We start from the raw sequence: 23946 nt of genomic DNA on the forward strand, positions 1-23946 counted from the left end.
GATTATTGTTTTTTCACGACGCCAATAGTCTCTGTGTCAGTATCTGTCACTGCCTCTGCGCGAATCTCTGTCTGTGTCTGTCACTGTCTGTGCGTCAGTCTCTATGCCAGTGTCTGTCACTGCTTCTGTGTCATTATCTGTCACTCTCTGCGAGTCTCTGTCTCAGTGTCTGTCACTGTCTCTGCGCGAATCTCTGTCTCAGTGTCTGTCACTGTCTGTGCGTCAGTCTCTATGCCAGTGTCTGTCACTGTTTCTGTGCCACGGTCTATCAGAGTCTCTGTCTCAGTGTCAGTCTCTCTCCCTACGCCAGTGTCTGTCACTGTCTGTGCGTCAGTCTCTATGCCAGCGTCTGTCACTGTTTCTGTGCCACGGTCCATCAGAGTCTCTGTCTCAGTGTCAGTCTCTCTCCCTACTCCCTACACTGTCTCTGTGAGTCTCTGTCTCAGTGTCTGTCACTGTCTCTACACTAGTGTCTGTCACTGTCTCTTTGCCAGTGTCTGTCACTGTCTCTATACTAGTGTCTGTCACTGTCACTTTGTCAGTGTCTGTCACTATAACGTTGCCAGTGTCTGTCACTATCCCTGTGTCAGTGACTGTCACTATCTCTGTGTCAGTGTCTGTCACTGTCCCTTGCCTGTCCCAGTCTCTGTCCCTGTCCCAGTCTCTGTCCCTGTCCCTGCCCCAGCCTCTGTCCCAGCCTCTGTCCCTGTCTCTGTCCCTGTCCCAGTCTCTGCCCCAGTCCCTGTCCCAGTCTCTGTCCCAGTCTCTGTCCCAGTCTCTGTCCCTGTCCCAGCCTCTGTCCCTGTCCCAGTCTCAGTCCCAGTCTCTGTCCCAGTCTCTGTCCCAGTCCCAGTCTCTGTCCCAGTCCCAGTCTCTGTCCCAGTCCCTGCCCCAGTCTCTGTCCCAGTCTCTGTCCCTGTCCCAGTCTCTGTCCCTGTCCCAGTCTCTGTCCCAGTCTCTGTCCCAGTCTCAGTCCCAGTCTCTGTCCCAGTCTCTGTCCCAGTCTCTGTCCCAGTCCCTGCCCCAGTCTCGGTCCCAGTCTCTATCCCGGTCCCAGTCTCTGTCCCTGTCCCAGTCTCAGTCCCTGTCCCAGTCTCAGTCCCTGTCCCAGTCTCAGTCCCAGTCTCTGTCCCAGTCTCTGTCCCTGTCCCAGTCTCAGTCCCAGTCTCAGTCCCAGTCTCTGTCCCAGTCTCTGTCCCAGTCTCTGTCCCAGTCTCTGTCCCTGTCCCAGCCTCTGTCCCTGTCCCAGTCTCAGTCCCAGTCTCTGTCCCTGTCCCAGTCCCTGTCCCAGTCTCTGTCCCTGTCCCAGTCCCTGTCCCAGTCCCTGTCCCAGTCTCTGTCCCTGTCCCAGTCTCTGTCCCAGTCTCTGTCCCAGTCCCTGTCCCAGTCTCAGTCCCTGTCTCTGTCCCAGTCTCTGTCCCAGTCTCTGGCCCAGTCCCTGTCCCAGTCTCAGTCCCTGTCTCAGTCCCAGTCTCTGTCCCTGTCCCTGTCCCAGTCTCTGTCCCTGTCCCAGTCCCTGTCCCAGTCTCTGTCCCTGTCTCTGTACCAGTCCCTGTCCCAGTCTCAGTCCCTGTCCCCGTCTCAGTCCCTGTCTCAGTCTCAGTCCCAGTCTCAGTCCCTGTCCCAGTCTCTGTCCCAGTCCTTGTCCCAGTCCCAGTCTCTGTCCCAGTCTCTGTCCCTGTCCCAGTCTCTGTCCCAGTCTCTGTCCCAGTCCCTGTCCCAGTCTCTATCCCAGTCCCAGTCTCTGTCCCAGTCCCAGTCCCATTCCCAGTCCCAGTCTCTGTCCCTGTCCCAGTATCTGTCTCGGTCCCAGTCTCTGTCCCAGTCCCTGTCCCTGTCCCAGTCTCTGTCCCAGTCCCAGTATCTGTCCCAGTCCCTGTCCCTGTCCCAGTCTCTGTCCCAGTCCCAGTCTCTGTCCCAGTCCCAGTCTCTGTCCCAGTCCCTGCTTCAGTCCCTGTCCCAGTCTCTGTCCCTGTCCCAGTCTCTGACCCAGTCTCAGTCCCTGTCCCAGTCTCTGTCCCTGTCCCAGTCTCTGTCCCTGTCCCAGTCTCTGTCCCAGTCCCTGTCCCAGTCTCTGTCCCAGTCCCTGTCCCAGTCTCTGTCCCAGTCCCTGTCCCAGTCTCTGTCCCTGTCCCAGTCTCTGTCCCAGTCTCTGTCCCTGTCCCAGTCTCTGTCCCTGTCCCAGTCTCTGTCCCATTCCCAGTCTCTGTCCCAGTCCCTGTCCCAGTCTCTGTCCCAGTCCCTGTCCCAGTCTCTGTCCCAGTCTCTGTCTCTGCCCCAGTCTCTGTCCCAGTCTCTGTCCCTGTCCCAGTCTCTGTCCCAGTCCCTGTCCCAGTCTCTGTCCCTGTCCCAGTCTCTGTCCCAGTCTCTGTCCCAGTCTCTGTCCCATTCCCAGTCTCTGTCCCAGTCCCTGTCCCAGTCTCTGTCCCAGTCCCTGTCCCAGTCTCTGTCCCAGTCTCTGTCTCTGCCCCAGTCTCTGTCCCAGTCTCTGTCCCTGTCCCAGTCTCTGTCCCAGTCTCTGTCTCAGTCCCAGTCTCTGTCCCAGTCCCAGTCTCTGTCCCAGTCCCAGTCTCTGTTCCAGTCCCTATCCCAGTCTCTGTCCCAGTCCCAGTCTCTGTCCCAGTCTCTGTCCCTGTCCCAGTCTCTGTCCCAGTCCCAGTCTCTGTCCCAGTCCCAGTCCCAGTCCCAGTCTCTGTCCCAGTCCCTGTCCCAGTCTCTGTCCCAGTCCCTGTCCCAGTCTCTGTCCCTGTCCCAGTCTCTGTCCCAGTCTCTGTCCCTGTCCCAGTCTCTGTCCCTGTCCCAGTCTCTGTCCCATTCCCAGTCTCTGTCCCAGTCCCTGTCCCAGTCTCTGTCCCAGTCCCTGTCCCAGTCTCTGTCCCAGTCTCTGTCTCTGCCCCAGTCTCTGTCCCAGTCTCTGTCCCTGTCCCAGTCTCTGTCCCAGTCCCTGTCCCAGTCTCTGTCCCTGTCCCAGTCTCTGTCCCAGTCTCTGTCCCAGTCTCTGTCCCATTCCCAGTCTCTGTCCCAGTCCCTGTCCCAGTCTCTGTCCCAGTCCCTGTCCCAGTCTCTGTCCCAGTCTCTGTCTCTGCCCCAGTCTCTGTCCCAGTCTCTGTCCCTGTCCCAGTCTCTGTCCCAGTCTCTGTCTCAGTCCCAGTCTCTGTCCCAGTCCCAGTCTCTGTCCCAGTCCCAGTCTCTGTTCCAGTCCCTATCCCAGTCTCTGTCCCAGTCCCAGTCTCTGTCCCAGTCTCTGTCCCTGTCCCAGTCTCTGTCCCAGTCCCAGTCTCTGTCCCAGTCCCAGTCCCAGTCCCAGTCTCTGTCCCAGTCCCTGTCCCAGTCTCTGTCCCTGCCCCAGTCTCTGTCCCAGTCCCTGTCCCAGTCTCTGTCCCAGTCTCTGTCCCAGTCCCTGTCCCAGTCTCTGTCCCAGTCTCTGTCCCAGTCTCTGTCCCAGTCTCTGTCCCTGTCTCTGTCCCTGTCTCCGTCTCTGTCCCAGTCTCTGTCCCTGTCCCAGTCTCTGTCCCAGTCTCTGTCCCAGTCTCTGTCCCAGTCCCTGCCCCAGTCCCAGTCCCTGTCCCAGTCTCTGTCCCTGTCCCAGTCTCTGTCCCAGTCTCTGTCCCAGTCTCTGTCCCTGCCCCAGTCTCTGTCCCAGTCCGTGTCCCAGTCCCAATCTCTGTCCCAGTCCCTGTCCCAGTCCCTGTCCCAGTCCCAGTCTCTGTCCCAGTCTCTGTCCGTGTCCCAGTCCCAGTCTCTGTCCCTGTCCCAGTCCCTGTCCCAGTCCCAGTCCCAGTCTCTGTCCCATTCCCAGATCCAGTCTCTGTCCCATTCCCAGTCCCAGTCCCTGTCCCAGTCCCAGTCTCTGTCCCAGTCCCAGTCTCTGTCCCAGTCCGTGTCCCAGTCCCAATCTCTGTCCCAGTCCCAGTCTCTGTCCCAGTCCCTGTCCCAGTCCCAGTCTCTGTCCCAGTCTCTGTCCCTGCCCCAGTCTCTGCCCCAGTCTCTGTCCCAGTCCGTGTCCCAGTCCCAGTCTCTGTCCCTGTCCCAGTCCCTGTCCCAGTCTCTGTCCCTGTCCCTGTCCCAGTCTCTGTCCCAGTCTTTGTCCCAGTCTCTGTCCCTGTCCCAGTCTCAGTCCCTGTCCCAGTCTCAGTCCCTGTCTCAGTCTCAGTCTCAGTCCCTGTCCCAGTCTCTGTCCCAGTCCCTGTCCCAGTCTCTGTCCCAGTCTCTGTCCCAGTCTCTGTCCCAGTCTCTGTCCCTGTCCCAGTCTCTGTCCCAGTCCCAGTCTCTGTCCCAGTCCCTGTCCCAGTCTCTATCCCAGTCCCAGTCTCTGTCCCAGTCCCAGTCTCTGTCCCAGTCCCAGTCCCATTCCCAGTCCCAGTCTCTGTCCCTGTCCCAGTATCTGTCTCGGTCCCAGTCTCTGTCCCAGTCCCTGTCCCTGTCCCAGTCTCTGTCCCAGTCCGTGTCCCAGTCCCAGTCTCTGTCCCTGTCCCAGTCCCAGTCCCAGTCTCTGTCCCATTGCCAGATCCAGTCTCTGTCCCATTCCCAGTCCCTGTCCCAGTCCCAGTCTCTGTCCCAGTCCCAGTCTCTGTCCCAGTCCGTGTCCCAGTCCCAATCTCTGTCCCAGTCCCAGTCTCTGTCCCAGTCCCTGTCCCAGTCCCAGTCTCTGTCCCAGTCTCTGTCCCTGCCCCAGTCTCTGCCCCAGTCTCTGTCCCAGTCCGTGTCCCAGTCCCAGTCTCTGTCCCTGTCCCAGTCCCTGTCCCAGTCTCTGTCCCTGTCCCTGTCCCAGTCTCTGTCCCAGTCTCTGTCCCTGTCCCAGTCTCAGTCCCTGTCCCAGTCTCAGTCCCTGTCCCAGTCTCAGTCCCTGTCTCAGTCCCAGTCTCAGTCTCAGTCCCTGTCCCAGTCTCTGTCCCAGTCCCTGTCCCAGTCTCTGTCCCAGTCCCAGTCTCTGTCCCAGTCTCTGTCCCAGTCCCAGTCTCTGTCCCAGTCCCAGTCCCATTCCCAGTCCCAGTCTCTGTCCCTGTCCCAGTATCTGTCTCGGTCCCAGTCTCTGTCCCAGTCCCTGTCCCAGTCTCTGTCCCAGTCCCAGTATCTGTCCCAGTCCCTGTCCCAGTCTCTGTCCCAGTCCCAGTCTCTGTCCCAGTCCCAGTCCCTGTTTCAGTCCCTGTCCCAGTCTCTGTCCCAGTCTCTGACCCAGTCTCAGTCCCAGTCTCTGTCCCTGTCCCTGTCCCTGTCCCAGTCTCTGTCCCTGTCCCAGTCTCTGTCCCAGTCCCTGTCCCAGTCTCTGTCCCAGTCCCTGTCCCAGTCTCTGTCCCAGTCTCTGTCCCTGTCCCAGTCTCTGTCCCAGTCTCTGTCCCTGTCCCTGTCCCAGTCTCTGTCCCATTCCCAGTCTCTGTCCCAGTCCCTGTCCCAGTCTCTGTCCCAGTCCCTGTCCCAGTCTCTGTCCCAGTCTCTGTCTCTGCCCCAGTCTCTGTCCCTGTCCCAGTCCCTGTCCCAGTCCCTGTCCCAGTCTCTGTCCCAGTCTCTGTCCCTGTCCCAGTCTCTGTCCCAGTCTCTGTCCCAGTCTCTGTCCCAGTCTCTGTCCCATTCCCAGTCTCTGTCCCAGTCCCTGTCCCAGTCTCTGTCCCAGTCCCTGTCCCAGTCCCTGTCCCAGTCTCTGTCCCAGTCTCTGTCTCTGCCCCAGTCTCTGCCCCAGTCTCTGTCCCAGTCTCTGTCCCAGTCTCTGTCCCTGTCCCAGTCTCTGTCCCAGTCTCTGTCTCTGCCCCAGCCTCTGTCCCAGTCCCAGTCTCTGTCCCAGTCCCTATCCCAGTCTCTGTCCCAGTCCCAGTCTCTGTCCCAGTCTCTGTCCCTGTCCCAGTCCCAGTCTCTGTCCCAGTCCCAGTCTCTGTCCCAGTCCCAGTCTCTGTCCCAGTCCCTGCCCCAGTCTCTGTCCCAGTCCCTGTCCCAGTCCCTGTCCCAGTCTCTGTCTCTGTCCCAGTCTCTGTACCAGTCTCTGTACCAGTCTCTGTCCCTGTCTCTGTCCCTGTCTCTGTCCCTGTCTCCGTCTCTGTCCCAGTCTCTGTCCCTGTCCCAGTCTCTGTCCCAGTCTCTGTCCCAGTCCCTGCCCCAGTTCCTGTCCCAGTCTCTGTCCCTGTCCCAGTCTCTGTCCCTGTCCCAGTCTCTGTCCCAGTCTCTGTCCCTGCCCCAGTCTCTGTCCCAGTCCGTGTCCCTGTCCCAATCTCTGTCCCAGTCCCAGTCTCTGTCCCTGTCCCAGTCCCTGTCCCAGTCCCAGTCTCTGTCCCAGTCTCTGTCCCTGCCCCAGTCTCTGTCCCAGTCCGTGTCCCAGTCTCTGTCCCTGTCCCAGTCCCAGTCTCTGTCCCATTCCCAGATCCAGTCTCTGTCCCATTCCCAGTCCCAGTCCCTGTCCCAGTCTCTGTCCCAGTCCCAGTCTCTGTCCCAGTCCGTGTCCCAGTCCCAATCTCTGTCCCAGTCCCAGTCTCTGTCCCAGTCCCTGTCCCAGTCCCAGTCTCTGTCCCTGCCCCAGTCTCTGCCCCAGTCTCTGTCCCAGTCCGTGTCCCAGTCCCAGTCTCTGTCCCAGTCCCAGTCTCTGTCCCAGTCCCAGTCTCTGTCCCTGTTATTCCCCAGGCAGCAGTTCCCCACTCTCCCGCCATGGCAGGTTGTGCTCTGCCTGCGCTCGGATGGTTGGAGAGGGCGGGGAGACTGGCCCGGCAGCCGGGGAGGTTGGCCCGTGAGCCGGGGAGGCTGGCCCGGGAGCCGGGGGGCTTCCGATGGGTAGTCTGGGCAACAGCAGGCAGCTGGAAACCATGGCTTAGCCTTGGGCTCGGCAGACTGCTGCCCGGCTGCCGGGCGCGCCGGCTCCCCGCCAACACACAGCCTCTGGTACCCCTCCCCCCAATGAGAAGCGCTGCAGCAATCAGCAGCTCGCAGGCCCGGCCACTGGGTCTAGAGGGCGTTGCAGGAACAGCAGAAGGTGGCAAGCCTGTGACCAGCACTGCGAGTTCTCACACACACACACACACACAGTGCCGGCAGGAAGTGTGTGCCGGAACACAACTGCAACTTGTTGGCTTTCACCTGCATTTGGCAGGATCGGACCCCCCCCTCACCCTGTGAGACAAGGAGATGGGAGAGGTGGCTGAGGGCTAGCTCAGCTCTTCAAGCAGGCTGGCCTGCCTCAATGATGTTGCACTAGGTGCAGAGTGAGGGCTCCTTCTCAAGTCACCATGCTGCCGGGGGTCGGTGTGTTTGGCACCAGCTTGACGACCAGGGTCATCATCCCTCTGCTCCAGAACCAAGGCTTCCCGGTGAAAGCCCTGTGGGGCAGGACGCCCGAAGAAGCGGAGGAACTGGCCAAGGAGATGGATGTCCCCTTTTATACTAACAGGATCGACGATGTCTTGCTGCACCAGGATGTCGACCTGGTCTGCATCAACCTGCCGCCTCCGCTGACTCGCCAGATCGCTGTCAAGACCCTGGGTAAGTTGCAGCAGATAGTTTTGTTTTCGACCAAGGTTGTTTGTTCCATTTAAGAAGCTGGGCAGAGAGGGCGAGGCGAATCCGTGGTTGTTATCGAGCATTCCTCCTCGGCAGTTCATTTATCTGTCTTAATTTGTTCCTTTCCAAGATCGAATAGTGTAGGGGAGGGGATGTCTGTATCTGCTCGATTGTTATGGTGGTAAATAATGAGCATAAATATATTTGGGTAAATTAATTTGTCACCTACATCCCCAACACGCGCATATACAGAACCCCAGGAAGAATTCCTTGGTATATTTAGGGCAAGGTATTCTTCTGTGCTACTCTGTTGCCCTGGTTTCCAACCTGATTGTTCACTGTAGTGGCACATTAAGCACAAAGTAATGGGCAAGTCTAAGGAAGATTATTGATTTTTACTTGATGGCTGAGAAAGACCCCCAGAAGTCTCAAGGGACGTGGCTCATCATGTTAAATAGCCCTTTCTCACGAGCTAAGTAAACAGAGAATGTGTCACAGCCAGAAGCAGGATGCAATGTATTTTTTTTTGCCAAAATTGGCACTTAGATATAATCATGGGGGACAAAGCCACAAGTGAGTTATGATCCAGCTGATAGCGGGTATATATCCACTGGCTGTAACTTATTCTCTTCCTACAGTAGAATACCTAAATTAATTTATGTTTTGGCAACTAACTGTAGAGATAAGAAAATAGATTCACAGTTTGCAGGAACGTACATGGTCCAGGAAGTGATGTGTCACTTCCTCCACCTTATATTCAGTATATTTGTGTGACCACTTCAATGTAGTATAGATCATTTTATAGAAATCTATTTTAAATGATCACTAAAATGAGCAAATATTAATACGTTTATTTTACAGGGCCGTGACAAGAGCTATGCTAACATTTCCTTGTACATTTTAGTCAACCAGGAGTCTGTCTTGTATGGAAACACCACCATACCTAAGAATACCCAGATCGAACTATTGAGGCATAAGTAGATTTTCAGTTTGCCAACTTCCCGTATTCTACCTAAGTCCAGAGAATGTTAACACGAGTGGGCAGGAACAAAAGCTTAAGGGTCCTCAAAATGGCATGGATGCACTTCCTCCAAACAGAACTAAAACCCCATAACATAGAACATAGAACAGTACAGCACAGAACAGGCCCTTCGGCCCTCGATGTTGTGCCGAGCAATGATCACCCTACTCAAACCCACGTATCCACCCGTAACCCAACAACCCCCCCCCCCCCCCCCCCTTAACATTACTTTTTAGGACACTACGGGCAATTTAGCATGGCCAATCCACCTAACCCGCACATCTTTGGACTGTGGGAGGAAACCGGAGCACCCGGAGGAAACCCACGCGCACACGGGGAGGACGTGCAGACTCCGCACAAAACAGTGACCCAGCCGGGAATCGAACCTGGGACCCTGGAGCTGTGAAGCATTTATGCTAACCACCATGCTACCGTGTAGCAATTAATATTTGCTCATTTTAGTGATCATTTAAAATAGATTTCTATAAAATGATCTATACTACATTGTAAAGTTTTAGTAAACTTCCTGCCAGTTGACCATTTAGGACCATCCTGACTATGAAGGCTTTGACTTGCGTTGAAACTGACTGGAAAGAATCCTTAAGCTTCTTCACTGCAGGCTCTATTATTGAGGCAAGACGGCTGATGGCTGGTCTATCACCAACAGTCAGTAGGAGAACCACAGACATGATATTGACAGTCTGTCGTAAAGGATCAACATTCTGGAGCCACCTTGACCCACCTTATATGTAAAGTGAGAATGTCAACTGAAATTTTGAATGATTAATTCAAGACATGATGATAAAAGGCTGATAGCATGTTCTATTTTTTTTAATTCCACCGTTATATCGCAAAGGAACAGTTTCATTGTATACAGAGTACTGAATGTTTTTAACCTTGAGCACAAAAAGGAATATAAGGTGCCCTGACTACAATGCATTATCATTGAAAAGACAGACATGTTGCTGAAGTTTTTTGTCTTGCACTCAACAGGACAAAGACAAGAATGGCTCACCCTAATGTGCAGTTTCCCGAGCATCCGAGGTGTTGGGATCTATCCCCTTTTGCCTCAGAGAGCTCGCGCTGTTCAGTACTGGTCCCCACAAATGGGAACCAGACAGAACTGCACTTGTGGTGGTCTCCCAGAGGATCGGAGGCCCCCAGGCGCATGTCCTTTAGGCAGGGTGGTACCCTGGCACTGCCACGGTGCTCAGGTCACACTGCCAAAGTACCAAGCTAGCATTTTTTGCATGGTAGCAAACAAGCCAGGGGTCGCCTTTGTGTATGTTAGGGGAGGTGCGCGGGAGCCTGGCGACCCCCTCATAGTGAGTTGGGGATTGGGGGAGATTGTGGGTTGTGTCGGTGGCTCCAGAGATTAGGAAGCCATTTAAAAATGGAATCCCGATCTCTCAGTACACTGAGGAGTACCGGCGAGCGTCGCTCCTCAGTGCAGGAAATGGGGTTACATGCAGCCTTGGGTGTGCGTTTTCCTGCTGAGGCCTCCTATCTAACCCGAATGACGTTTTATTGTGCTGTGTTTCTTGGCGCTGTGAGTGCTGGGAAACACAGCGCTAAACGCGCTTGCCATGGGACTTTGTTCGCATTCAGTTAAATTGCACTCAACGTTTCTCAAATGTGTGGTAGGCAGAACTCCCTTTGGTCCATTTTATTTGGGGCTTTTTGTGGCAACCCGTATTTGGTGGGGGCTTACCGGCAGGAGCTTGTGAATGTTTGTGCTAATTTTATTAAGGTTTTGGATTTCTCCAGCTTTGTTCCCATGGTTTTTGCCTCGTCCATGTCTTTCCAATATACAGCGGTTATAAATGTATTCACAGAGATAAAACAGTGAAACATCCGGTGGGCCTTGCTGACAGTGCAGGACTGTTCACTGTATAAACATAAGTTGGGAAATTGGGTTCGTAGAATTTGAAACCTTTCAAACGGATTCTTCCCACTGCGATTTCCTAGTCTACGAAAATTGTCAGTCTAGATGGCCAATGCCGCCGCAAAAGTTCTTTTGTCAAGGCACAAAATAAAACATTTAGTGCAGCCGTTTCTTAAGTTTCTCACTCGGAATGTGCAAGATGTTTGCGATGCCATTGTAAAACAGACACTGGGAGGAAGACATGTTCAGGCAAATGAAATGGCACATTTCATTTGAATCATAAAATCGTGGAACGGTTACAGCGCAAAAGGGAACCCTTTCATCTGTCCTGTCCATGCTGACTCTCTGCAAGATGAATTCCACTAATCCCACTCCCCCACCTTTCCCCTGTATCCCAGCAACTCTTTCTGTTCAGATCATTATCCAATTACCTTTTGAAAGCCAAGATTGAATCTGCCTCCACAACCTCGTTTAACCACTTGCTGAGTAAAAATATATTTCTCAATGTCATTTTTAATTCTCTTGCCAATCATCTCTAATCAGGGTCCTCTGGTTCTTGACCTTTCCACCAATGGAAACAGTGTGCGGAGTTCTCCAATCTCCCAATCCCGTGTTTTGCTGGCGGCTGGATTCTCTGGTCCTGCCGTTGTCAGTGGGAATTCCCACTGATGACACCACATGCTGCCGAGAAGCCACCCGGAGATGGCGGTACTGGAGAATCCCGCTCCGGCGAACGGCTGGAAAATTCCAAACCAGTTTCTCCCCATCAACACTGTCCAGACCCCTCAAGTTGTTGAAAGCCTCCATCAAATCTCCTCTCAACCTTTCCTTAAAGAGAACAGACCTATCCTTTTTATCTGAGGGAGGCGGTGGCATTGTGGTATGGTGACTGGATTAGTAAGCCAGAGGCCCAGCTAATGTTGTAGGGACATTGGCGTAAAGTTGGGTACTGTTTGGTAGGTCTTAATGAAGTCCTTGCAGTTTAAAGTAGTCTAACAGTATTTATTTATTAACAATGAGAGCTATATAAATCTGCACAGTAAGGGGTTCAAGCTAGGAGTTGTCGCTCCAACACTAGACTGACCCCTAGGTGGAGGGTCATGAGTTCTTTCATATCACTGTGTGGGCTGTACTGTACCCAGTATCGTGTTAACCCCACATGTGCCAGGCCCTTATCCTACACACATGACTTTCAATCCTACCATGTCAGCTAGTGGAATTTAAATTCAATTAATTAATGTGAAGTATAAATCTAACTTCAGTAATGGCGACCATGACAATTATTATTGAAAAATTGATTATTGTAAAAAAAACCTACCTGGTTCAAAAATCTCCTTTAGAGACGAAAATCTGTCATCCTTACATGGCCTGGCCTACTTATGACTCCAGACTCCAGCCAAAGGGATGGGGCAATAAGTGAAACCACCTCCTTGCCAGCAATGCCCACACCTCATGAAAGAATAAAATTATCTATCCACATAACTGAGGTCCCTCATCCTTGGAACCATTTTCGTAAATATCAAAGAATATGGGGGGAAGACGGGATCAGGGTATTGAACTTGATGATCAGCCAAGATCATAATGAATGGTGTAGCAGGCTCATAGGGCTGAATGGCCTCCTCCTGCTTCTGTTTTCTATGTATATTTCTATGTAAATCTGTTCTGCAGTGCCTCCAATGTCTTCACATCCTTCCTAAAGTGCAGTGCGCAGAATTACTTTTTCAAATTCATTCATGGGATTCATGGGTATCACTGGTTAGACCAGCATTTATTGCCCATCCCTAATTACCCTTGAAACGTTGGTGGTGAGCTGCCTTCTTTAACCTCTGCAGTCTATGTGGTGTAGGTAACCCACTGTGCTGTTGGGGGGGAGTTCCATCATTTTGACCCAGCGACAGTGAAGGAACCATGATATATTTCCAAGTCAGGATGGTGCTCCCAGGATCTGCTGCCCTTGTCCTTTTAAATGGTAGTGGTCGTGGGTTTGGAAGGTGCTGCCTAAGGAGCCTTAATGAGTTACTGCAATGTATCTTGCAGATGGTACACATGGCTGCCACTGTGCATTGGTGGTGAAGTGAGTAAATATTTGTGGAAAGGGTGCCAATTAAGTGGGCTGCTTTGTCCTGGATAGTGTTGAGCTTCTTGAGTGTTGTTGGGGCTGTACTCATTCAGGTAAGTGGAGAGTATTCCATTACACTTCTGACTTGTGCCTTGTAAATAGTGGACAGGCTTTAGGGAGCCAAGAAGTGAGTTACTCATCGTACTATTCCTAGCCTCTGACCTGCTCTTGTAGCCACAGTATTTATATGGCATTTGAGCACAGTACTTGTGATGAAGCTGATCTAGAGATTTATAAACATCCACCATAAACTCCATGGGCAGAATTTTCTCCCAAAGTGGCAAGTGTCATGTTCAGACAGAAAACTAGCGTATTTCTCCCCAGAGAAACAGACAGGTTTCCTGATGAGATCTTCCCACATTTTGCCATTTTTTGAACAGGTTTTGCACTGTCAGTGGGGTGGGGGCCTAATTACACCGGCAAGCCTGGCTTCACAGTAATCAAAAGGGTACCTCGAACCAAAGTGAAATTAAAGAACTCCTCTCTCCCATGGACATTGGGACCCCCCCCCCTCTATTGATGGCATATTTTCCCCTCCCCACCCCGAACATTGATAGTCGGCCTGATACCCCCCAATTGGCCGTCCTTCATGCTCCTCGCATCAGGCCCTGCCCCTTCAAACCCCACCCCTTGAGGTCCAGTCCCTAGTCATTGCCCCCTGACAGTGCCAGGTTAGCACTGCCGAGGTGCCATGTTCCCAACCACCCAGGGGCTACAATGGCCTCTGAGTCCCCCCTCCCGGCATGGTCATCACATCTGATCTCTGTTTGTGGAGACCAGTCGTGATTCCCGCTGGCGCCACGTCATGCTGACAGATGGAAACGTAGTATGTTCCTGTAAGATTCGGTGTCAGGCCGGCTTTGCATATTAAAATTTATTCAAATGGATGGTAATCAGGTTCACGCCCTTGCTGGGTGGGAGCGTGATTACGTCGGCTGTGATGGCCAGGAACATTCCGAACTATTTGGCACCTGGCACAAATCCTGTTTCTGGGCTCTGGGTATTTTCCTGATATAATAACAATAATAATAATTGCTTATTGTCACAAGTCGGCTTCAATGAAGTTACTGTGAAAAGCCCCAAGTCACCACATTCTGGCGCCTATCCAGGGAGACCGGTACAGGAATTGAACCCGTGCTGCTGGCCTTGTTCTGCATTACAAGCCAGCTGTTTAGCCCACTGTGCTAAACCAGCCCCTATATAGCGGGATTTGCGCTGGGTGAAACGTGGCTGCAAAATTACCCTCCATGCTTTTATATTCTATGCCTCTATTTATACAGCCCAGGATCTCATATGCCTTATTAACAGCTTTTGCAATCAATTTTGCCACCTTCAACGAATGGTGCACATATAACCCCAGGGCCCTCTGTCTTGTATCCTTTTTCGAACTGTATCCTTTTTATATTGCCTATTTTGGATCTTCCTGTCAAAATGCCAAATCACTTTACATTTCTCAGTCACATGCCCGCCTATTCCAACAGCCTGTGTAGGTCCTCTTTAAATCTATCACTATCTTCCTCACAGTTCACAGTACTTCCAAGTGTTGTGTGATTTGCAAATTTTAAAATAGTGCCCTGCACACCCAAGTAAATGTCATTAACTAGATCAGGAAAAGCAGTGGTCTTAATACTGACCCCATGGACCTTCACTATAAATCTTCCTCCAGTTTGGAAAGCACCTATTCACCACTACTCTCTGTTACCTGCCACTCAGCCAAATTTGAACCCAGGCTGCCACTGTCCCTTAGACCAGTGCATCTCAAACTATCTGATGTGACGTACCGGCAGTTTTTTTTTTCAATGTGCCAGGGACTGGTGAGCGAAACAAGCCAATCCAGGATTACTGTCTCTTTCTTTTATGGAAACACTCCAAGTACCGGCAGACGATGGCTCGCGTACCGGCACCGGTACGCGTACCACACTTTGAGAAGCACTGCCTTAGACTACATCAACTGAATTACTCTGATCACTCATTAAAATATTCAGTCAGGTTTGCCTTGAACAAATCTGTGCTGGGTTTCCTTATTTAACAGGTTCAAGTGACTATTAATTTTGTCCTGTATTGTCGTTTCTAAAAGCTTTCCCATCCATTAGGTTCCACTGACTGGCCTGCTGACTTATCCTCTGTACTCTTTCTTAAACAGGAGTATAATATTTGCAACCCTCTCGTCTTCCATCACCACCCATGTAACTAAGGAAGGTTGTGGCCAGTGCCTCCAAAATTTCCACCATTACTTCACTCAGTATCCTCGGATAGATCAAATCCAATCCTGTTGACTCATCAACCAGCCTTTCTAACACTCCTTACGAATTTCTAGCCTACCCAGAATCTCATTGAAGTCGCAACAGGACTGGGTGAGGAGCTATCATTTCTCATAACACCTGCATCTGAAAATTGGCCGAAACCAATTTCTCTTGCAGAAAGTACAACTATCAGAAAAGAAGGAACAGGCTAAGGCCCTTTTCTCCAGAAAAACGGAAAGCTGAAAGATGACCTGATGAAGATCTTTAAAATTATTAACGGGTTTGATGATACAGGTGCAAAGAAGATGCTTCAACTTGTGGGGGTCCAAAACCAGGGGACGTATATATAGGATAGTCGCCAATGCTTCTACTGAAGAATTCAGGAGAAATGTCTTTGCCCTGATTTGTGAGAGGGTGAGACTCACTAGGATGTTCCATTTTGAATGGTTACAGCACAGGAGGCCATCTGGTCCATCCAGCCCATGCTGGCTCTTTGCAAAAGCATTACTCTGCCCATTCCTGCAGCCCAGCAATTCTTCCCCTTCATGAACTTACCTAATTAGTTTTTGAAATGCTGGATTGAATGTGTCTCCACCACCCTCAGGCAGTGCTGTCAAGATTGGAACCTCTTTCTGCATCAAATTGTTTTCCTCCGGTTGCTTTTGTTATTTTTTTGTGAATCACCTCAAATCTGTGTCCTCTGGTTCTCGGCCCTTCCACCAATTGGAAGTTTTTTTCTATCTACTCTGTCCAGACCCCTCATAACTCTGAACACATCGACTCAATCTTCTCTCAACTTTCTCCGCTCTGAGGAGAACACCATCAGTACAATCTATTCATCTATCTGAAGACCCTCAACCTGGAACCATCTCAGTAAATCCCTTCTGCGCCTTCTGGCACGCCTTCATTTCCTTCCTAATACCTGGGGCAGGATTCTCCGATACTGGGGCTAAGTGTTGACGCCGTCGTAAATGCCAGAGCATTTTACTCTGGCGTCATCTGGCCCCTAGGATCAGTGATCTTGCGCCACACAGGGGGCCAGCACGGCACTGGAGAGCCTCACGCTGCTCCAGCTGCCGATACGGGCATTAGCACAGGTGGCGCGGGTCTGCGCATGCGTGCCACAGCCGGTGCGAGTTCCCGCATGCGCGTGGGTTGCCGTCTCCGCCCTGGCCCCAACGCAACATGGCGGAGACCTACAGGGTCCCAGTGCGGAGGAACATAGGCCCCCACCGGGATAAGCCGCCTGTCGATCGGTAGGGCCTGATCACGGGCCAGGCCACCGTGGAGGCCCCCCGGTGTCGGATCCCTCCCCCCCGCTCCCCGGCAGCCAGAATGCCGAGGTCCCGCCAGGTAGGACCACACGAGAACAACACCGGCGGGACTCGGTCGAACTTGGCGGCCACTCAGCCCATCGTGCAGCCCATCCTCCTCCACCACGTCCAGTACGTCGCCATGTTGCTGTGCCAGGTTGTGGAGGACACAGAAGACCACCACAAAGCGGGCAACCCTCTGGGCGCTGTACTGCAGTGCACCACCAGAGCGGTCGAGGCATTGGAACTGCATTTCAGCAGAATCGCCAGGGGGGTCGCGGTAGCGCCTTTGGCTCCGATTCTCCGGTCACCGGAGAATTGGTGGACTGGCGTTGGAGCGGCGTCACGTGATTCGCGCCCCCCCCCCCCCGGGTGATTCTCCGATCCAAGAGATCATGGATGCCCTGTTTGCCCGGGCAGTTGATGATATGAACTTTGACATGGACCAAGCCCAACAGGATGGCCAGGCAGCAGGATTCTCCGCCATTGACTGGATGCCCCAGGTCCAGGGACGATTGATGGCACACATGTCGCCTTCTGCTCACTGGGCCATTTGGGAGTGCTCAGGAAGAGGTTCCATTCCCTGAACGTCCAGCTCATGAGCAACCACCACCTCAAAAGCACTGTTCCCAGGAAATGTGCACAACAGCTATATCCTGGGGCAGTCTGACATCCCCGTCCTCTTCGAGGATCACCTCAGGATGGCTGGTTGGCTCTTGGGGGATAACGGGTACCCACTGAGAACCAGGCTAAGGACGCTGATACGGAGACCCAGTACAATGAGGCCCATGCAGCCAATTTGTTATTGAACGGTGCATTGGGCTGCTGAAAATGCAGTTCCAATGCCTCGACCGCTCTGGTGGTGCACTGCAGTACAGCGCCCAGAGGGTTGCCCGCTTTGTGGTGGTCTTCTGTGTCCTCCACAACCTGGCACAGCAACATGGCGACGTACTGGACGTGGTGGAGGAGGGATATGTGGCCACCTCCGAGGGTGCCCTCTGGGGGCTCTGGGACTGGAGGACCCCTGCGCACTTGCCAGCGGCACATGCACAGACGTTCCACCCTGCTTGGGTGCTGACTGTGAGACGTGGCGTCATCAGAGGGGTAATACTCCGGGGAGCTGGTGGCCACCGTAGTCACTCCATAGGATGGGTCTGGATTAGCACCCAGTCCCCCCTCCTCCCAGTCGGTGCCCACAGGGCCCTGGGGTTCACTCGAGATGGAGTGGCAGCTGGACCGAGCCCCGGCTACCCCTACGTCACCTGGCTTTGCCAGCCCTGGCGGCTTCCCAATGTCTGCAGAACAGTGTCGATGCCCTCAGCGATGCTCCTCTGCAGCGCCCCAGCAATGCCCATCTGCGAGTGGGACAAGCTCTGCAGCACCTTGGCTATACCCATCTGAGACTACGACATGCCCCGCAACACCTCGGCTACGCCGACTTGAGACCGGGACATGTCCGAAACATCTCATCAAGGTCTGCCTGGTACTGGGTCAAGTCCCCAGCGAGTTGGACATTCTGCTGAGGTCCTCAGCCATGGTTGTCACTGACTGAGCCACACCTTGGACCTCTCCACTCATGCTGCTGACATCGTACACCAGGCTCTCCACTGTGGTCGCCACCTTAGCAGTGTTGGCCTTGGTGCCATGCATTGCTGGCACTATCTCCTGTGCTTGTAGCCTCTGGGACTCCCCCAATCGGCTATGGACCTGCTGGAGGGTTACTGACATCCCCCTCTGAATATCATGGCTGCACCTTATCGTCTCCATCAGCTCCGGGTAAACCTGGTCCAGAGGCATGGTGCTGAGCCATCCCAGATGGGACGGCGCTGTCGGCTGGAGGTACTGTGAGAGAATGGACATGTGGTCAATGGGAGGGATGGATCATTCTGTATGGCATTAACAGCTCATGTTTGCAGATCATCTGGGTGGGGCTGAGTTGACCTCACCTCTGCATCGACCTGCACATTGGTGGCCTCTCTGCCCAACTCCTCCAGGGCCTATTCCTCGAAGGTGGTGAAGATCCTGATGTCCGACACCCCACTGCCCGTCTGGGCCCTCTCTCGATGGTTGTGGGACAACTTGCCCTACGGGGACCCAGAGAGGGCATCGTTAGCCACATGCGTGGTTCACCGTGGGTGGCAGGAGTGGCTTGGGGGTTGGGGAAGGGGGCTTGGGGTCAGGGGGATGGGTTATGGTTCACGGGGGAGGGGGTGGAAAGTTTTTTTTGGGGCGGGGTCGGCGTGAGCGGCATGGATGGGCCAGGGCATGGTGCTGGCCGGGGATGTTGCCAGGCGCATTCCTGTGGTGGTGGGTCGGGGGGGGGGGGGTCAGGTGCCAACTCACTCGTGTGGTCGGTGTAGGTCGTTGACCTTCTTGCAGCAATGGGTGCCGGTCCTCTTGGTCACGTTGCCTGAATGGATGGCTGCTGCCACTTCCTCCCAGGTGGCACTGGCTGCCCTGTGGCTGACCCTCCAGGACCCTCGGGGGAACAGGACATCCCTTCTGTCCTCCACCGCTTCTAGGAGCCTCCCCAGGTCTGCAGCCCCGAATCATGGGGCCAATCGTCTCGGCCCCATGGCTGTGAGCTGAGTGGGGTTGGCTGTGCAAGAGCAGTTTAAGTGCTGCTCTATCTTGTTAGCGGGGGACTGGCGAGTGCGGTCCTGGCGAATAGGTTGGTGAGCCTTGATTTGCGGTGTGACGCCCGTAGGGCCTCCTTAAGTGGACCAATTAACGCTGGATTGCCGTAACAGTCTCAGTGGGCCGAGCGCCGGGAAGATCGCAGCAGTTCTCAGTCACTACCACACTGAGAAACATTTTGATTGAATTGCACCCACCTTTTAAGCCTTATTTAGTGAGATATACTTTACAGACATGCACCTCTTTACCCAACCACCACAGCTTCAGTCTGTTTCTGATTATAGGAGCCCAAGTTAATCCCTGCATACAATTAAAGAAAGTTAAATTACGGTCAGTGGGGCCCCTTTAAATAAAAATTACGTGTTAGATATGCAAGCAAAATTTCAAAGCAAATTTAATCAAAACTTTAATATTCTGTGCACAGCGTGACATGTTTCTGGGATCCCAGCCAATTTCTTCATTCATCAATTTATTTATCTAAAACAATCTTATAGTTGATGACATGCGTCCACCCATTTAGTTTTAAAGATTTTCTTTCTCTCTAGCATCTGCAAGGTCAATCTTCAACCTTTTGCCACTCACATATTTCTTGGAAGGTACTTTACCCACAAGGAACCATTAGGGCTTTTCTCACTGGAGCGAAGAAGGAAGAGAGGTGACTTGGTCGAGGTGTACAAGGTGATGAGAGGCATGGATAGAGTGGATAGCAGAGACTTTTCCCCAGGGCGGAAATAGCTGTCACGAGGTGATTGGAGGAAGGTGTAGGGGAGATGTCAGAGGTAGATTGTTTCACAGAGGGTGGTGGGTGTGTGGAATGCACTGCCAGCGGGGGTGGTGGAGTCAGAGTCATTAGGGACTTTTAAGCGACTCTCAGACAGACACAGGGACAGCAGTAAATTGAAGAGGTGTAGGTTAGGTTGATCTTAGATTAGATTAGATTAGGCAGCAGGGTAGCATGGTGGTTAGCATAAATGCTTCACAGCTCCAGGGTCCCAGGTTCGATTCCCGGCTGGGTCACTGTCTGTGTGGAGTCTGCACGTCCTCCCCCTGTGTGCGTGGGTTTCCTCCGGGTGCTCCGGTTTCCTCCCACAGTCCAAAGATGTGTAGGTTAGGTGGATTGGCCATGCTAAATTGTCCGTAGTGTCCTAATAAAAGGAAGGTTAAGGGGGGGGTTGTTGGGTTACGGGTATAGGGTGGATACGTGGGTTTGAGTAGGGTGATCATGGCTCGGCACAACATTGAGGGCCGAAGGGCCTGTTCTGTGCTGTACTGTTCTATGTCCTATAAGTGGTCGGCACAACATCCTGGGCCAAAGGGCCTGTACTGTGCTGTACTGTTCTATGTTCTATCCAATATAACATTCAATGAGCAAGCTAACTTCTGTGTGCCCACCTCACTTGGGAGGCAGTAGCTTTGTGGTATTATCATTTGACTAATAATTCAGCAACCCAGGATAATCCTCAGGGAACCTGGGTTCGAATCCCACCAAGGCAGAAGATGAAATTTGAAATCTGTAATTAAAAGTCTGATCACACCCATGACCCCATTGTTATAAAAACCCATCTGGTTTCCGTTCGGGAAAGAAATCTGCCATCATTACCTGGTCTGACCTACATGCGGCTCCACATCCCTGAAACAACTAAAAAAAACCAACAGATAGAATCCCATATCCACTGCCTCTACAAGATCCAATGTTTTGGCAGCCAGAGTATTTTGAATAATTATTTTTATTTTCTTAGCTTCCTCAACGAAAGGACAGCATGTTCCATTCTCACGCATCAGAAATATTACAAAAACAGCGGCATTACAATTCCAGTTAGGAAGATTAGCATGTGAAGCATCACTGAAAATGACCAGTTTCATGATTATTGGATCTCCAAAGCATTGCATTTCTCCAAATTTAAGTTTCTGAATGTTTTATTTGTCCTTAAACCATTGCCCACTATCGAATTTTTCATTGCCATACTTAACTCCAATACATCCAACAATGGAGTCTGCACATCCTCCCCGTGTGTGCGTGGGTTTCCTCCGGGTGCCCCGGTTACCTCCCACAGTCCAAAGATGTGCAGGTTAGGTGGATTGGCCATGCTAAATTGCCCTTAGTGTCCAAAATTGTCCTTAGTGTTGGGTGGGGTTACTGGGTTATGGGGATAGGGTGGAGGTGTTGACCTTGGGTAGGGTGCACTTTCCAAGAGCCAGTGCAGACTCGATGGGCTGAATGGCCTCCTTCTGCACTGTAAATTCTATGAAACATCAAAGCATGCACCTGTCCTAGTCTGAGTGCACAGCCAGTTTATCTGACCAATCAGGCTTTCCAATTGCTCTGTCTCTCTTTTAGATACAGAATCCCTACAGTACAGAAGGAGGCCATTTGGCCCATCGAGACTGCCAGCCCTTGGAAAAAGCACCCTACTTAAGGCCACACCTCAACCCTAGAACATAGAACATAGAACATTACAGCGCAGTACGGGCCCTTCGGCCCTCGATGTTGCGCCGACCCATGAAACCATCTGAAGCCTATCTGACCTACACTATTCTATTTTCATCCATATGTCTATCCAGTGACCACTTAAATGTCCTTAAAGTTGGTGAGTCTACTACTGTTGCAGGCAGGGCGTTCCACACCCCTACTACTCTCTGAGTAAAGAAACTGCCTCTGACATCTGTCCTATATCTACCACCCCTCAATTTAAAGCTATGTCCCCTCGTGTTGGTCATCACCATCCGAGGAAAGAGACTCTCACTGTCCACCCTATCTAACCTTCTGACTATCTTATATGTCTCTATTAAGTCACCTCTCAACCTTCTCCTCTCTAACGAAAACAACCCTATCCCCATAAACCAGTAATCCCACTGTTTTTGGATACTAAGGGCAATTTATCATGGCCAATCAACCTAACCTGCACATCTTTGGACTGTGGGAAGAAACCGGAGGAAACCCACGCAAACATGGGGAGAAAGTGCAAACTGCACACAATCACCGGAGGCCGGAATGGAAACGGAAACCCTGGAGCTGTGAGGCAACAGTGCTAACCACTGTGAGACCATGCCACCCCATATAACACAAACTTTCTGTGATGACCTAGCACAATTAACCAGGGCGGGAGCAGCACTTTCTGAATAAGATTTAAAGTTATTCCAGACATACTTGCTGAATTTCTAAACCAATATAATTAAAATCCTCACAAGCCTACTCTAATCTTATTAATAATACATTTCTCAAATTCCACAGTATCACCTATCAAGAAATCATCACTATGCATCATGAAGATTGTTGAAAATTTTATTTTATGATGCCGATAAAATATTGTGATATCTGTCTTCAGTTGAACACAACGTATTTTCAGCAAAGCAGATCTCACCGAAGAGTACCGTACCCTGGACAACATCCAGCCCGGATCACTGTGGAGTTTGCACATTCTCCCCGTGTCTGCGGGGGTCTCACCCCCACAACCCAAAGGTGTGCAGGGTAGCTGGATTGACCACGCTAAATTGCCCCTTAATTGGATTTTTTTCAAAAAGAATATGCGACCAACAGACCAACAATAAATAAGTTTATTTTTCTGGCTGTGGGACAATGGAATCTGTATCACCCAGTTAATCTTTAAAACACCTAGCAACTAGTCTCGATTTGCATGGATGTTTCAGCTACAAGCCCACCTGTGACAAAGATGGTTGACCCTTATCAGATACTTCAGAATAAACTGTCTTCAACTATCTAACGCCCTTTGTCGGCTCTTTTATTAGTCTATCCTCAAGTTCATTGTCAACCACTAAAACGTAATGTTCATGACAACTTCTGCTTCTAGATCTGTGACTAAAACTGTTTTTGGTTTCTATCTTATTGTCTAATCTATTCAAGATATGACCTCTATTTCCACTTCTGTATCGGTAGGGACTTATACTGTGAGATCTTCCTCTCTGTTCAAGCTGATTCAAGAGCCACTTCCACACTCACTATCAGTAATTGCATTCCGCTTTTCTACTTTCAACTCTTTCACCTTATTATGCATGGAACTTCTTATTGGCCATCATCCTGAACATTCAACCAATATTTGAACTTGCCATTAGCTTTTCCTGCACATCCCATAATATTCCACAGCCAGTTTTTATCTGGGAGAGGGTAGTGTGCCCACACAGCGTGCGACAAGAAGCAGGAGCTGGGTGTCCTGGAAAGGCCAACAACTAAAGGTTATCAACCCACTGGTGTGGCTAGATAAATACACACAGTTTGGGATGAAATTGGTCAATGGATTTCGAATCAATGAACATATAATGCTTTCTGATCAGCAGGTTTATGATGCGGATTGGGATAATGCTCATTTTTGGAGCATGGCCCAACCTGGAAACCACGGGTTAATTAAAACTGCCTCGGTTAATGGATAATGGATACGAGAACAGATGCTGTGAGGTGAATGGATTTTTATCTTTTTAATGTTCTAAGGCAAGACTTTCAAGATGTGTGCATCCTCCCTACTTTCCTGGAAGTGTGGGCCCTTGTGTCAGGAAACAATTCAGGTTTGGGATGTGTAAGTAGCAGTAGAATACTTTCTTTTTTTTTTAATATAATTTTTATTGGAATTTTTTACAGAAAATATAAAACGTAACGACAAACAATGAAATGCAACAAAATAACCCATAATAACTGTAACACCCCCAGACCGTATTGACGCATGTATCCCATCCCCCACCCCCCCAACCCCAATGAACAACAGAAGAACTTAAAAATAAATTTAAATTAAATAAACAAACATAGTCATCGTTCCCCCCCCCCCCCCCCACACCTTTTCCCTCCCCCTTCCCCGCCCACCCCCCCGGGTTGCTGCTGCTACTGTCCCCGTACCCTATCGTTGAGCCAGAAAGTCGTCCGAATGCCTTGCCTGCCTTTCCATAGCTAACCTAAATCTTATGATACTATGGTCTGTGTCCTGCAATGTTCCCTTTCTGATAATTGACCCATTGACCATCCTCATTCCCCAGACCAGGTCCAACAATGCCTCCTTCCTAGTTGGATCAGAAACATACTGATCAAGAAATTTTTTATCAACACACTTCAGAAATCTATTCTCCTCTCTGTCTTTGCTCTAATACTATCCCAGACTATATCAAGATAATTTAAGTTGCCCATTATTACCAGTACTCTACATCTTCGCAACTCTCTGATAATTTCCCTTCACATTTGCTCCTTTATGTCTTTCCTCCTAGTTAGTACACCAGTAGTGTAATGCACCTCTACAGTTTCTTAACTCTAA

At 51.4% G+C, this 23946-nt stretch overlaps 1 protein-coding gene across 2 annotated transcripts in view; it reads left to right on the forward strand.

The window, feature by feature from the left end:
* Positions 1–6728: 6728 nt before the first annotated feature.
* si:ch211-276f18.2 (glucose-fructose oxidoreductase domain-containing protein 1) overlaps positions 6729–23946 on the forward strand; it is a 135956-nt gene continuing 118738 nt past the window's right edge. Inside the window, exon 1 of one of the 2 annotated variants that reach the window (XM_038797092.1) lies at positions 6729–7458. In XM_038797092.1, coding sequence (XP_038653020.1) covers positions 7206–7458 — 253 coding nt within the window. In that variant the 5' untranslated portion in view covers positions 6729–7205. Of the gene's footprint in view, positions 7459–22984; positions 23106–23946 lie in introns of those variants that run through there. The other variant, XM_038797095.1, reaches the window with a different exon arrangement.

Source organism: Scyliorhinus canicula, chromosome 5 (genome assembly GCF_902713615.1).
Source record: "Scyliorhinus canicula chromosome 5, sScyCan1.1, whole genome shotgun sequence".
Taxonomy (NCBI): Eukaryota; Metazoa; Chordata; class Chondrichthyes; order Carcharhiniformes; family Scyliorhinidae; genus Scyliorhinus; species Scyliorhinus canicula.